A 16,703-nucleotide genomic window follows, 5' to 3' on the forward strand; every position below is an offset into this window, starting at 1 on the left:
TTTTTATACATACATGTATCTGTCACATACAAAATAAAATTGCTATATTTGACATGAGATTTGCTTTAAATGCCTATTTGAGGAAGACAATATGGTGAAATTTTTGGTCATATATACAAGCAGTGTTCATAAATAGGATATCATTGCCATCAAAAGTCCTGAGCAGTGCTATAACCTTGTAATTCTAGTATCAGTCTTTATGGTAACAAAGTACATGATGAGAAAGGGGTTAGCTTGAATAAAATTGTTATCTACTGTTTAACAAAGCTGGATGAGGAATGCGAAGTAAATTCATGATCAAATCATACAAGGTGACCAGAATCAATACTGCAATGCTCTAGAATAAAATCTCAAAAGGAGATTTATATTATGAAAATATGTATTATGAAAAGTGAGAGAGGCATGTGTCTGCTTCCCTTTTGGTGTGTATTCTGTATAATACCAGTTTGAGTGCATTCTAACAATTTTATATAGAGATTTATTATTTCAGGTAAATCAGTTTCGTTTACCACCCATATCATTTTCATGTTATACCCACTATAACAGTTGACCCTTCTCCAAATATTCATTCTGCAGCAACATTTTAGTAGGAAATTGCAAATAATTGTACAGAATGTCTAAAATGCTCCTTTGATTACAAAAATAATTCCCTAATGTCAAAGCTCAAAACAAAAAAAAATTTATAGATTTCTGTTGATGCTGTAAAAAATACAATGCACAAGTGCAATTTTTTTTTGTATTTTTGCCAAAAGGATAAGGAAATATCAGGAGAAAGTAGAAACGTTCATTGAATTGTACAGATCTTGGCTGAATAACTTGTGCATTCAAGGAGATGCTTCAAAGATCACACATTAAGATAAACAATTCTTAAATATTGCATTGTAGGTCATCCCCAAAGACCATTTCAATAGAAAATTGTTCAAGAGTGCTAAAGTGGAAAGAATAAAAGAACAATATTAGCAGTATTGGATTTCCCCGATTCACAAATACCAAATCTAGAATTCACTGAATTTTGTTTTAATATTCAGATTCTGAAATATTTAAGATTTTTGTAGATTTTCTGAAATTCCCAATATCCATCCTTTGGAATTAAGAGAAATTTCAGTACTATTTGTACATATGAAGTACCACAGATTATAACAAGCACATTTAATCACATTAAGTGAAAAAGTGTAATTTATATTAAAATAAGCTATCACCTCTAGATTGAGATGCTTCTTATTTGAAGCAGCACCTGCGATTTTTACTGTACAAAGATGAATCAAGTTCAGCGATAAACACACATCTAATAAAAAAAAGTAAACAGATTTGAAAATGACTCACTGTGTGGGATTTTGCCATGTTCATCACAAAAAAAAATCTAACCACTACTGGCTGGTTGAAAAAAAAACTCAATTAAATGATTTATTACTTCATTACACTGTGGTAGTAAAAACTAGCAATAAAAATTTAATCAAGCAGCTTACAATGTCCCATAAGATTCATCAAGTTCTTTCCCCTGTGGATGTATATCTGCAAAACCTTATCCTATTTAACAATGTTAAAGTCTAGTAGCACACAATATAATAAATATGTACAATAGGAAGTAGGTAGAGTACAGAATCGTCATTTGCTTTTTACAGAAGTCCAGAGGTATAGGCACAATTATAAAGTGAGCAGCTCATCACATTGAAACTAATCCAGTGAATAGCTTATTTCTATTCCACCTGAACCTGGATCAATCAAAGGCAGAAGTTGATGCAATAGAAACCCCCAACAGACTCAATTCATAAATGTACAATACTGAAGGTTGTTTTTTAAACTTTACTTGCTCGAGTCAATGCCTCTGCTAACGCCTGCCAAACGCGTATTAAATCAAATTTTGCATCAGAAGTGATGGCAGTTGGAAAACTTCAACTGAACTTTTAGTAGAATGAATCTACTAACCAACTAGTCGGTGTTAACTTTCATGTTCAGATCTCCTTTGGGCATAAAAATCTAAATCTTTACAAGTCTTACAGGTAGTACAATTTTCCTTGGTGTCCCGAGGATCAATTTTTCAACAGCATCCTGAACTCCAAGGCTTTTCACTGGTTGGCACGTTTTTAAGTTCAATATAATCCCCTTGGCTTTGGGTTGGAGTTCCCAAACAGGACTTCGACATCAAACACTCTACTAACACACTGCAAAACAAAACAAGTGGAATTAAGTTAAAGAGTAACACACTCATCAATACAATAGCATGCTGAATTACGTAGGCACTTGAATTTTAAACTGCATGGGTTAAGTCTTGAAACTAATTAGCCAATTATCTTCATAATTTAATGAAAAATTATTTATAGAGCAGTTCTGCAGCTTACCTCATAGCTTGAGCAACATTCTTGTTTTCTTTCACAGATGTTTCAATCCAACCAACAAAATGGTTCTCTTTACTGAAGGCATCAATCTCTTTCCTTGTGATTGCCCATTCTGATAAGTCACACTATTTGGAACGGGGGCGGGGGGAGGGTAAAATGCCAAACAAAAAGCACAATTCTATCAAAATACTAATTCCATATACAATTGCATTTTAGGAAGTTAAAGTAGTAATTACATTTTAAAATAATACTAAAAACTACAATTCATGTATAAAATAACTATAATGGGTGGAAAGAAAAAATACTTAAGGCCAGAGCAAAGACTTGAGTGTGTTGTGGTAGAAGTACTTCTGTGGTTGGCAAAGATAGGATAAAGTTAAATTCAGTACCAAAAAGTCAAAACCAAAATGCAGCCTTCCCTGCCTGCAAATCTTAATGCAAATTGGCAAGCAACTTCACTGAAAAAATTACTCTGAAAATATTTTAAATGTTGTCATTTTCCCTATGCTAATGGTATTATGCTGGAGTAATACAGCACAGAGACAGAGCCTGCGGTCCAACTGGGCTATGCAACCATAGCACCCTCCTTGTCCAATCCGCTTGTGTTCAGCTCATAACCCTCCAAGCCCCACCCCTCCATCGATTTATCCAAATGCCTCTTAATTGTTGCATTTGTACCCACTTAAACCACTTCCTCTGGCAGCTTATACACTTGTGTTAAAGTTACCTCAGGTTTCTTAAACCTCTCTGCACTCATCTTCTATCACTGCCCTCTAGTACTGAATTCTCCAACCTTGGGGAAATCTATGTGACTATTCCATGCTGATGTACAATGAATGTGGCACCATCTGCTGGTCAAATCTTTAAAAATCTACAAGACATAATTTCTGTTCAGGTTTCCGTATCACATCTGCCTGCTCCTGAATGGTTGGAGTCTTTGTAAATCTTTGAAGGTCAAACCAGTGTAGGATTTATACCATGAATAGTAGGGCATGAGCAAGTGTAATAGGAACAGAGTGCAGACATCCCATCCTGCAAAAATTCATTTCAGGGAGGTAGCACCATCAATTTGCGGGAGACTCCCGGATCTTCTGGGAGAGGTGGGATGTCTGCAATAGAGTAGCTCCTTAGCAGCTAGCCGGCTAGTTTAAATAACGTTAGCTATGCTAATGAACAAATGACACCTGTTAAACTCACCTCAACATGTCTTTTACAGTCTTAACCCACCATGGGCAATAGAAAAGTTACTAATGAGAATAAGGGGAAACTTTATAGAAGTGTTTAAAATTATAAGGTGGGCTTAAGTCATTTCCCCAGGGTAGGGGAATTCAAAACTGAGGGACAGATTTAGGATGAGAGGGGAAAAGATTTAAAAAAGGACTCAAGGGTCAAGTTTTCCCCCACACAGAGGGTGGTGTGGATGTGGAACGAGCTGCCAGAGGTACAATGGTACAATTTAATTTTACTTGGATAGGTACACGGAGGGTTGGAACGAGGAGCGATATGGGGCAAACACAGGAAATTGGGTCTAGCTTGCTGGATGCGGTCATTGGCTGAAGGGGCTGAATCCCTGCTGTTTCGCTGACTCAAGCTTCCACCAGCACTTCTCCACAGCTAGAAGGAGCATAATAAGAAGATATCTCTTTTCCATCTGAAATTTGAGGACAGGTTGGACTATATTTTTCTTATCTCTCAGTCTTTCAATATTATTTATTCTATCCCACATTCAAGGTTTTCATGGCATTTAAACCCTGCATATATCTGCCTATAACAATAAATTTGAAGTTAAAGTTGGAGGCATCCTATTTCCACTTTTGCACTTTTACCCAACATTAAGAAACCCTGAACTTGAATCACATGTTTGAGCACAAAAGGGCACCCAAGTACACTTTCAGTTATCAAAGTAACAAGGAGCTGGATAGAGAAAACTGTTACACACATCAAAGTGCTGGTGAACGCAGCAGGCCAGGCAGCATCTGTAGGAAGAGGTGCAGTCGACGTTTCAGGCCGAGACTCTTCGTCTGTTAAACTGTTTTTAGGATATGGAAGTTTCATGTGGCAAATAAGTATAAACACAGGAAAATACCACAATCACGTGATTGAATAAAGTCAAAACGTGAGCAGAATTATTTGAGATAGGACAAAAAGGCAACACCTAAAACGGAGTAGAAAAATAAATATCACAAATTTGAAATAGTTAAGTTTCCATATGATGCCTGGTTACTAATGAAGCTGGTTCTATTGTCATGGACTTTTGTATTTTTCAGAAATCCAATTGAACAATCTTCATGATCAGGTGAGCAGTTCAATCACATTTGAATGGAGGAATTAAAATAGAAATTAATGTGCAAGAAAGTGATGCCCGTTAATCAGAAATGAGCGAGTACATTGAAAAAGGTGCAAATGTAAAAATACAAATTTAATATTGAAAGATTATCATAGGCAGATGAATTAAGGTGAATAACCTGTGATGAAAAATGTAAGAAACCACTCAAGATATTAAATGAGACATTTGAACAACACTACCCAATATTCTTTATCTTAATAAAGGGTAATGTTGTATAATAGAGCTCCAAGATTGTGGCAGGACATGATTACAGATCCTTTAAGTTTAAATATTAACTAATTTATAGATTTACTGTGTACTTTTCATCTTAAATGATAATTCCCAACATGGAGTACCAGATTTCTTTCAATAAGAACAAACAGAATGATTGAAAAATTAAGGTGATTTGATATATAACAAAGTTAAACAAAAATAAAATACTTTCAGCAGTTTACCTATTCCAACTGTAGGGTTGTTACTAGACTGCAGCAATCCCTGAATATCATCTACTCCTTTGGAGGGTAGCCATGATTTTGTCAGGTGTTCATGGGGGTGTGTGGGAACAGGTGTATACTTTCCTGAGTGCATGTGTGGACTTAATCCAAAGTGCGTGAAAACTGTTGATCTAAGCATGGGGAGCATTAATAATTAAGAGATGTTCTTTCCTTAATGATTTATCTGTGGAAAATACTCTTTCTTGGCTGATGAAACTCAAATCAATTTCACTAAATATCAATTTCACTAAATATCTAATTCTGAAGTAGCATTTTTTAGTTGGAATAACTGCTTCATAGCATATGAAAGGCCAAGATTCTACCCACATTGAGACAGCAGAAATCTAAAAATGTCATTTTATGCACACAAGATTTTGGACCTTGGCTAACATCAGTGCAATTGTCCAAATTAGACAGACATCCAGATGAAGCAAGTTAGAGAAAGGCCGTTCAAGAAAAATAATTGCTGCTTGCACTTCAGTTCAAATTGGATGAAGTTCCTTCAATATCCATTTTGCTTAAACATTAATCATAAAGTCCAAACATTTGTTTAGCTACACGCACACATTATATATTTTTCTTTATAGTAACAGACCTTTTAATCTACTCTATGACCAACCTATTGCTTCCCTTTCATGGCACGGTAGTGTACTGGTTAGCAAAACGCCTTACAGTACCAGCGACCCAGGTTCAATTCCCACCACTGCCTGTAAGGAGCTTGTACGTTCTCCCCATGACCGCGTGTGTTTCCTCCGGGTGCTCCGGTTTCCTCCCACTGTCCAAATATGTACCATTGGTAGGTTAATTGGTCATTGAAAATTGTCCCATGATTAAATTGGGGGATTGCTGGATGATGCAGCTTGAAGGGCCTATTCTGTGTTGTATTTTAACAAATAATAAAAATTTAGCTCTCTATTTTGCCTAAGAGTCCAAAGTATCTGCCTCTACCACCACCCCAGACTAAGGTTAGCAGGGCACCCTTGGCTTCAAAAGTATTGCTTATGAGAATGGTCAAATTACATCATCTAAACACAAAAGCTAGATCAAATCTAGGTAAATTCACCTTGTTTGCCAGGAGAATACATGGCACAGGAGTTCCATCCACCAGAGTAACTTTGCTGTCTAAATCACGCTTCCACTTGAGACAACTGTGGAAAGTCGTTACGTCTGTCACATCAAACATGATGATGCACGCTCCTGCATCTCTGTAGTATAACCTGGTCATGGATGTAAATCGCTCTTGGCCTAAGAACACACGTTAATTATTTCTTTGCAGCTTGCTCATTTACAATCATCTCTATCTCCTACAAAAGGGTGCAAACATTTTTCTCTTGCCAAAATGAGGGGGAGAAAGGTCAGCAATATGGGAAAGTACAAATTTCTTTTGCAGTGAATATCTAACACATGAATCTAGAAACCTGTATCTAATGCACTCCCACAATTCACCGAGGCATAATTTTATAGTAACATTGGATAAATTCTCCAGCTGATCCGTTGTTACTGATTGCAATAGATACCAAAGCAGAAAAATAATCAATTGTCAAATATTAACTATTCTTGCCCAGCTTCACAAGGAGATATTTCCAATCAGGATAGGAGTATTATTCTTTGCCATGACATTCACAGTAAAATGCAACCACTCAATTCTTCCCAATTATGTTATCCAAACAACAGAGCAGAAAATTTTAATTAGGTTTTGATAGCTCTACTAGTTCCAGAATGCAATGAACTTTCTTCAATCAAGATTAAAAGTGGCGTGTTGACTACTGACTGTTCGGTTCCATTTGAAATTTCTCAGTTAATGAAATACACTCAGTGGTCACTTTATTAGGTATACCTGCTCATTAACACATCTAATCAGCCAATCATGTAACAGCAACTCAATGCACAAAAGCATGCAGACTTGGTCAAGAGATTCAGTTATTCAAACATCAGAATGGGAAAGAAATGCAATACAAGTGACTTTAACCATGGAATGATTGTTGGTGCCAGATGGAGTGGTTGGAGTTTCTCAGAAACTGATCTCCTGGAATTTCCACACACAACAGTCTCTAGAGCAGGGGTTCCCAACCTGGGGTCCACAGACTCCTTGCTCGTTGTATTGGTCCATGGCATAAAAAAGGGATGGGAACCCCTGCTCTACCTTGCAGAGAATGGTGCAAAACAACAACAAAAAAGAAATCCAGTGAGCTGTAGTTCTGGGGGGGAAATGCCTTGTTAGTGAAAGGTCAGAGGGAATGGTCAGACTGGCTCAAACTGAAAGAAAGGCAATAATAGCTCAAATAACCACACATTACAGCAGTGTTATGCAGAAGAGCATCTCTGAATGCACAGCACATATAACCTTCAAGTGGATCGGCTATAGCAACAGAATACCACACTAGGTTCCACTCCTGAACCTAATAAAGTTGCCACTGAGTATACTCTGTGTCAGCGTGTTGCAAGACCTGGACATCATACAAGTTTGGCTAACAAGTGAAAGATGACATTTGCGCCATGGAAATGCCAAATATTAACCACAACCAAAAGTGTAATTTAACTGTCTTTTGAATTGCCAAATCATGAACCAATACCTCAGTTACCTAGAGATTGGAAACAAATGGACTGATCACAAACTCAAGGCTACATACAGAGGTTAAAGATTGGACATCCTGTAAGGAGTGACACCCAAAGATGCAAATTTCTTTCCATCAAAGTAGAAATCTGGAATGTGATAAAATATCAACCAACTGCAGTGCAATTCTAACAATAATCACTCCAAAGCAATAGTTAATTGAAACTCCATCCACTGTTGGCACACTAATTATAGTGTGAACTACCCACACACTGCTCTGCAAGTTAAGCATACTTAGACTATCACACAAATCTGCAATTCTTAACATTCGTTTGTCAGGAGGCACATAGAAAAAAAAACTACCTTTTCAAAGGCTTTTTTGAAAGCATGTACTACTCCAATTTGGAACTCTGTCATAGACCCAATAAGAGTGAAGAAAAAAAGCATGAGCACTGCAAAAATATTTTTCAGCACATGAACTGCTGTATTGACAGCGTCATTTTTTATCTAAACTAACTTTAATCATAATTTTGAAAATTTGTTCCAAAATTGAGGTAGCAGGATTAATGTATTGGGTGATAGATGGTCAGTCTAGACTTGGAGGATCAAACGGTCTGTTTCTTTGTTATTTATTTTATTTTTAATTATTTTATTTAGAGATACAGTGTGGAATAAGCCCATCCAGCCATGCTGCCCAGCAACCCGCCAATTTAACCGTAACTTTATTAGGTAACAATTTACAATGACCAATTAACCTACTAACCGGTATGTCTTTGGACTGTGGTAGGAAACCAGAGCATCTGGAGGAAATCCAAGCAATTCGCAGGGAGAATGTACAAACTTGCTTACAGAGGACCCCATAATTGAACTCTGACACTCTGAGCTGTAATAATGTCACGCAAAGTGCTACACTACGATGGTACCCATTTGTCTGACACTGTTTTTAATAACACTGTGTTCCCATTGATCAAGGAATTCTTAACTTTATCAACTGGTTTTGGAAGTCCATAAGACCATAAGACATAGGAGCAGAATTAGGCCATCTGGCCCATCGAGTCTGCTCCGTCATCCAATCATGGCTGATCCTTTTTTTTCTCCTCCTCAACCCCAGTTCCCAGTCTTCTCCCCATAACCTTTGATGCCATGTCCAATCAAGAACCTATTAATCTCTGCCTTAAATACACCCAACGACCTGGCCTCCAGAGCTGCAAGTGGCAACAAATTCCACAAACTCACCACCTTTTGGCTAAAGAAATTTCTCCGCATTTCTGTGTTGAAAGGGCGCCCCTCTATCCTGATGCTGTGCCCTCTTGTCCTAGACTCTCCCACCATGAGAAACATCCTTTCCACATCTACACACACAAAATGCTGGTGGAACACAGCAGGCCAGGCAGCATCTATAGGAAGAAGTACAGTCGACGTTTCGGGCTGAGACCCTTCATCGGGACTAACTGAAAGAAGAGATAGTAAGAGATTTGAAAGTGGGAGGGGGAGGGGGAGATCCATAATGATAGGAGAAGACAGGAGGGGAAGGGATGAAGCTAACAGCTGGAAAGTTGATTGGCAAAAGGGATACAAGGCTGGAGAAGGGAGAGGATCATGGGACGGGAGGAGGCCTAGGGAGAAAGAAAGGGGGAGGGGAGCACCAGAGGAAGATGGAGAGCAGGCAAGGAGTTATTATGAGAGGGACAGAGAGAGAAAAAAAGGAAAAAATAATAAATAAATAAGGGATGGTGTACGAAGGGGAGAAGGGGCATTAACGGAAGTTAGAGAAGTCAATGTTCATGCCATCAGGTTGGAGGCTACCCAGACAGAATACAAGGTGTTGTTCCTCCAACCTGAGTGCGGCTTTATCTTGACAGTAGAGGAGGCCGTGGATAGACATACCAGAATGGGAATGGGACGTGGAATTGAAATGTGTGGCCACTGGGAGATCCTGCTTTCTCTGGCGGACAGAGCATAGGTATTCAGCGAAACGGTCTCCCAGTCTGCATCGGGTCTCGCCAATATATAGTAGGCCGCACCGGGAGCACCAGACGCAGTACTCGCCATGGCATCCTCTACTATCAAGATGAAGCCACACTCAAGTTGGAGGAACAACACCTTATATTCTATCTGGGTAGCCTCCAACCTGATGGCATTAACATTGACTTCTCTAACTTCTGTTAATGCCCCTCCTCCCCTTCTTACCTCATCCCTTATTTATTTTTCCTTTTTTATTTCTCTCTCTGTCCTTCTCACAATAACTCCTTGCTTGCTCTCCATCTTCCTCTGATGCTCCCCTCCCCCCTTCTTTCTCCCTAGGTCTCTCGTCCTATGATCCTCTCCCTTCTCCAGCCTTGTATCCCTTTTGCCAATCAACTTTCCAGCTCTTAGCTTCATCCCTCCTTCTCCTATCTTCTCCTATCATTTTGGATCTCCCCCTCCCCCTCTCACTTTCAAATCTCTTACTATCTCTTCTTTCAGTTAGTCCTGACGAAGGGTCTCAGCCCGAAACGTCCACTGTACTTCTTCCTATAGATGCTGCCTGGCCTGCTGCGTTCCACCAATATTTTGTGTGTGTTGCTTGAATTTCCAGCATCTGCAGATTTCCTCGTGTCTAGGCCCTTCAACATTCGAAAGGTTTCAATGAGATCCCCATGCTCATCCTTCTGAATTCCTGCCAGTACAGACCCCGAGCCAAACGTTCATTCCTGGAATCATCCTTGTGAATTTCCTCCAGACCCTCTCCAATGCCAGCACATCTTTCCTAAGATGAAGGGCCCAAAACTGTTCACAATACTCAAGGTGAGTCCTCACCAGTGCCTTATAAAGTCCAGATATATCACAGTGGGATTTCCTTCATTGAACCTCTGTACTTTATCGGAAAAAATCCTATCAAATTAATACGACACGATTTACCTTTAACCAATCCATTGGCTTTCCACAGGAAATCTACAAATTCATTCCTTATTTTTTCCAGAACTTCTCCTGCTACCCAGGTTAAATTGACTCATTTGCATTTGGTAGGGTTATCACTTATAGCGCAGAGTGGTAGTGTAGTGGATAGCACACTTTGCAGCACTCTAGCTGTAAGATCATGGTAGAATTCCTACTACTGTCTGCAAGGAGTTTGTAGATTCCCCTCATAACTGCATAAGTTTCCTTTGGGTGCTCTGGTTTCCCACACATTACAAAGACATACTAGTTACAGTTAGTGAGTTGTAGGCATGCTATGTTGATACTGGAAGTGGCAACACTTACAGTTTGCCCCGAAAGCCCCAACACAAGCAATGCATCTCATAGTATGATTCAAAATGCACATGATCTTATGTTAATTTCCAGATGTAACATTTACAATTTTTCAACCGTCAGATACCTGAATCTATACCTGTTTGGAAGACTATGGCCAAGTCGGTGTAATGCCCTCTATTATATCCCCTTGCAATGTTGGATGCATCCCTTTTGGACCAGATGATTATTTACTTCATAAGCATCTAGCCCTTTAGATAATGCCACTTTTTTTTTTTAAAAAGGCTATCCAGAATATCAGCTACGTCATTTGCTGAGACTCCATCACGCTGATCTTTCCCAGCGAAGAATTAAACTCCATTTTGGTCTCTGATTGGCTCCACTTTTCTTATTGCAACATTTCCTATTTGCATGTTGACGAAATGTTTAAGAAATCCTATTTTATGCTAATTGTCAGTCTTTTCACATGCTCTCTAGCATTTCCTACTTTTAACTTCTCCTTTGAGCTTCCTGCAATCAGATGGCTCCTCACATGTTAATAACTTGTTGTGTTTCACGTGCTTTTAGTTCTCTGCTCAATTTTACAACATAAAACAGAACAGCACGGGACAGACTATTCAGCCCATGATTCTTAGCCAATCTTCATGCTAATATATACTAAATAACCTCCTTGTATATCATCCATACCCCTCAGTTCTGTAAGTATTCATGTGTGTGTGTGTGTGTATATATATATATATATATATATAAATAAAAGAGCTTCAAACTCTGCCAAGCTGCCTGTTTCCGCTAAACTCCTGGCAATTCATTCCAGGCATCTACCAGTAAAAAAAAAATTGCCACTCATGTAACCTTTAAATTTCTCTCCTCTAACCTTGAAGTCCTCTGATGGTTGACTTCTCTATCTTGGGGGGAAAAAAAGATTCTGACAGTCTACCCTATCTATGTTCTTCAGTTTTAAAAAACTATCATGTCTACCCTCAACTGCAAATGTACTCGGAAGAGCAACCCTAGGTGTGTCTCTTTGGTTATCCAAGTTGCAGTTTTAATTTCCATGACTTCCTTCTCATGGAAAAATACTGAGACTGCAAATGAAACCTTAGGAACCTCCCATTATCCAATTTGTTTTAATCCATTCTGATCTACAGAGGCTAGATCATCCCATTGAAATTAGCGGCTTTCCAAATGACTACTTTCATCTTTGAATGGTTCTCATCCATTTCCACATTCATTCATAACCTTATTACGATTGCCATTTTCTACTTTCCACTTAAGCTGCATTCTCAGAATCAGGTCTACCATTGCCACCTTTCCTTTAACCAAGAAAGATCTCCTTCCCTCTTCAGCAACTTTTCCTCCTGCCTTTGTCCCTCATGCTAGATTTATCCCACTCTTAACTGAGCTACAAATTATTTGTTTACACAGCACCATGGTTTCATATGTTTTCATTATTGAAGATGAGATTAAGTGTATTTTTGGAAATAAAATTAATCTAAACTCAGTAAAATGAAAAAGGAGACTGAACAAGCTAGATACAGGAACTCTGGCCCTGACAATGTTCTGTGACAAAAGTTAACTATCCAACTAAAAGCAATTTAATAATTATCCCCCCCCCATTATCATTAGACACGTGTGCAAAATAAGAAAAATTGCTTGCAGTGCTGCAGATATACACAAATACAAATTTCAAATGCAATAGGGTTATATAAAATACAAAAGCAGGGATACCTTTTGAGTTTAAGTTTCATTTGATTGTTTTTAAATCTACATAAGTGCCACTAAGTACAGCTGCAAGACTATCTCCTTAAAACTATTTCTGAAATAAACTGCGGCATATTCCACATGCTCCACCACATATTCACTAGATTATGTATGGTGCACATAATAATATATCGACTTACTGATATACGAACATTTCTGAAATAAACTGTGGCATATTCCACATGCTCCACCACATATTCACTAGATTATGTATGGTGCACATAATGATATATCGACTTACTGATATACGAACATTGCTTCAGGAGATGATCTTCCTGTAAAATGGCAGCACGTTCAGTCACAATGGCTTCTATGGGGTTAACAGGTGGTGCTGCTGTCCTATTTAAACCCATTTTGAATGATTGTAGGATCCTGCTATACATTAAGGACTTGAAGTACTGAAGGTCTACACCATCAGCGAGTTGCTTGCTAGCAGACAAAATGAAGGAGCTGTGCAATGTGCTGCTGCCCGAGTTGATGGAGGTTTACAATCAAATAGCGAGTGGCCGTCATGGTCACTTTTCTTGCAATTGCAAGACCCCCTTTGGACACTATTAATCTGGTATGCTGCAAGTTCAGTTTGCTGATTTATTGGCCAAGTGCAGGTGTGGATATGCAGAGCTGCAGGGACTCGGGTCATGGCGAGGACTGGGCCTCAAGCAGCAGTGGGTCACCTGTTTTTCAGCCTCCGGGAGAGAGGCATCTGAGCCAGTGCACTCCACCAAGGGCTGGAGTCGAGGCCACCCCCACAGTGTTCACTTGGTTGAAGACATGCTCATTTGTGGTCGACTGAAGATTACAGTGGAATAAGGATTTGGACAATATACACGTATATTTTGTGTGGTTGTATTTTTTTTTACTGATATTCTATATGGGCTTGTTATCTTGTATATGCAAGGACTGGGCCTCAGGCTGAGATGTCTTGTGTGGGTGGAGGTGGAGGCATCCAGGATGGAGGAGTCAGGCTGTATTGTAGTCGACTGTGGATTAATGGCGTGAGTTTTTAAACCCTTATTGAGCGATACTATCATTTTTTGTGTGTCTAATGTGTGTTTTGTGCTGTGTGTGACTGCTGTGATTTGCACCTTGACGCCGTAGTAATGCTGTTTCATTTGGCTGCATTCATGAGTATTCATGCATGATTGAAATGACAACTAAATTTGAATTGAATTGATTTTGATACACGAAGTCCAGCACAAACAGAAATGGACACTTACCTGCTATATCCCAGAGCTGTAATCGAACAGTCTCCGTGTCAGACCATTGTAAAATTTTCAAAGCAAAGTCCACTGAAATCAAAGTATATTGGTTAGTATAGAAGTTGGTGTTTCTAAAGAGAAAACTCTTGAATAACATTCAATGACATTATCAGATATAATTTAGTGTAAGATCATCATTAGAGTCAAAGAGCAAAACAGCATGGACACAGACCCTTCAGTGTAATCAATCCATGCCAAACAGAAACTGGAACTAGCTGTGTTGCCCACACAGCTAGTTCCAGTTTCCTATATTCAGCCCACCTCCCTCTAAGCTCCATCCCTTTCTGTACCCATCCGAGTGTTTTTTTTTTAAAAAACACTATTGTACCTGCTTCAGCCACTTCCTCTGGCAGCTCAATCCACATGCTCACCACCCTCTGCAAGTTGCCACCTCTCAGGACCCTTCCAAATCTTTACCCTCATACACTAAACACATGCTCCCTCGTTTTAGACTCTTATGCTGGAAAAAAGACGTAACATGCACCTTAACTATGCCTCTCAATTTTTCTAAGGCCACCCTGCTTTCTCACATGTTGCAAAGAATAAAGACCAAACCTAGCCAACCTCTTCCAATGACTCAGCCCTCCAGTTCTGGCCACATCCCAAATCTTTTCTGCACTCCATCTTGTTTGACCACATCCTTCCTAGTAACATCACCATGTGCCATGTCGTATGACATGGGCGATCAGGGTCTTCCAATGACCATGACTGTTCTTGGCAAATTTTTCTGCAGAAGTGGTTTGCCATTGCCTTCTTCTGGGCAGTGCCTTTAAGAGACGGGTGACCCCAGTCATTATCAATATTCTTCAGAGATTCTCTGCCTGGCATCAGTGGTCGCATAACCAGAACTTGTGATATTCACCACCTGCTCCCATGGTTTCACATGACCATGATCGGGGGGAGGGAGCCTAAGTAGGTGCTGCAGACGCATCTCCACCCCGTTACTCCTTCCTAATAACAGTGACCAAAACTGTACATGGCACTCCAAGTGCCACCTCACCAATGACTTGTACAATTGTAACATAATATCTTAACTCTTACGCTCAATGCCCTGACTGATTAAGATCAGTGTGCTAAGCGCCATTTTCACCACCGTCTACCTGGGTGGTCAATTATTATTTTATTCGTCTTATTTTAGCAATGTAGCACGGATTAGGCCCTGCCAACTCTTCACACCCCGCCTCAAACAGAATTAACCCTCGCCTAATCACGGGACAATTTACAATGACCTATTAACCTACCTGGTACATCTTTGGACTGAGGGGGTAACTGGAGCACCCAGGGAGAACCTACCCATTCCACGGGGAGGACATACCGAGACTCCTCACAGAACGCCAAACTCCAGAACTCCCCAAATAGTGTCACGCTAACCCCTATGCTACCGCGGCGCAACACAACACTCATCTTAGACAATTCTGGTCCCCAGTGAAGATCTTCCTAGAATCAGACATTTAATGACAATGCAAATCAAGTCCACTAATGGTTAAATAGTGCAGGCTGTTGGAAACCCGAAATTGAAGCAAAGTGTGGTCTACCTTCCAGTCAAACAGTATTTGAGGAAGTTGGAACCTTTCATTACTACTGGGAAAAAATAAATCTTTAAAAAAAAAAAAAAAAACAACAAATTTTAAGTTTCAGTACAGTGAGAGAGGGGGAAGAGATTAAGGTTGGGTTGAGAGAATCTTGATTGAGATTCAAGATTGTTTAATACCATTTCCTGTACACAAGTGTAAGGAGAACTAAATAATTGTTACTCCAGATATGATGCAGCACAAGAAAACCCACAAAAGATAAAGAATACAATAATATTTAGAAAACAATAAATACATAAGATAGCTTATATACATAGATTGATCGATTTTCCATAAAATGATGCTGGGCTATACACAAGGTGAATAACGGGAAATAACAAATTAGTGGAGGAGTTAGTGGGTAGAGGTGTTGATCAGCCTTGCAGCTTAGGGAAAGTAGCAGTTTTTGCGTCTGGGGGTCCTAGTGTGGATGCAGCGTAGTCACCTCCCTGATAGGAGTGGGGCAAACTGTCCACAAACAGGGTGGGTGGGATCCTTCTTAATGCTACTGGTCATTTTCCAACATCTTTCCATATACATGTCCTTGGTGGAGGGTAGGCTGGTGCGCTGGGTAGTTTGGAATACCCACTATAGAGCCTTGCTGTCTGCAGCAGTGTGGTTTTCATACCAAGCAGTGCTGCAGTTTGTTCGGATGCTCATGCATCTGCAGAATGATGTGAGTACGGATATGCAAATTCCAGTTCTCTTCAGCCTCCTCAAAAAGTAGAGGCATTGGTAAGCTTTCATGACTGTGTAGGATGTATTCTGGTACCATGAGAGGTTGTGTGTGATGTGCACTCCCAGGAGTTTGAATCTGCTTGCAGTTACCACTGTTGTGCTGCTGATATAAAAAGTGGAGAGAGTTCTTCTGAAGTCGATAATCATCTCCTGTCTTTTTGACATTGAGGAAGAGTTTATTTGCCTGACACCAACCCTCGAGCTCTTCCACCTACAGAGATGATCATCGCTGATGAGCTCTTCCTCTGTTGTGTCATTGGCAAACTTGATGATGCAATCACTCAAATGTTTGGCCGTGCAGTCACATACAAGCAGAGTGTACTGCAATGGCTCAGCACATAGCCCTGGGGGGTACTCGTGTTGAGGGGGAGAAGTTGGGCATCCTGACTTTTGAGGTTTGTTCATTAGTAAGTCCAACACCCAGCTGCACGGT

General features: G+C 39.7%; 1 protein-coding gene across 1 annotated transcript in view; it reads right to left on the reverse strand.

The window, feature by feature from the left end:
• The window catches only part of LOC140210077 (ras-related protein Rab-7L1-like), a 34,786-nt gene continuing 18,083 nt past the window's right edge, over positions 1–16,703 (reverse strand). The window contains exons 2-5 of the mRNA XM_072278869.1: positions 13,920–13,991; positions 6,220–6,401; positions 2,340–2,461; positions 1–2,162 (exon numbers count right to left, since the gene is read on the reverse strand). Of these exons, the coding sequence (XP_072134970.1) occupies positions 2,039–2,162; positions 2,340–2,461; positions 6,220–6,401; positions 13,920–13,991 (500 nt within the window). The 3' untranslated portion in view covers positions 1–2,038. The remainder of the gene's footprint in view (positions 2,163–2,339; positions 2,462–6,219; positions 6,402–13,919; positions 13,992–16,703) is intronic.

Source organism: Mobula birostris, chromosome 14, assembly GCF_030028105.1.
Source record: "Mobula birostris isolate sMobBir1 chromosome 14, sMobBir1.hap1, whole genome shotgun sequence".
Taxonomy (NCBI): domain Eukaryota; kingdom Metazoa; phylum Chordata; class Chondrichthyes; order Myliobatiformes; family Myliobatidae; genus Mobula; species Mobula birostris.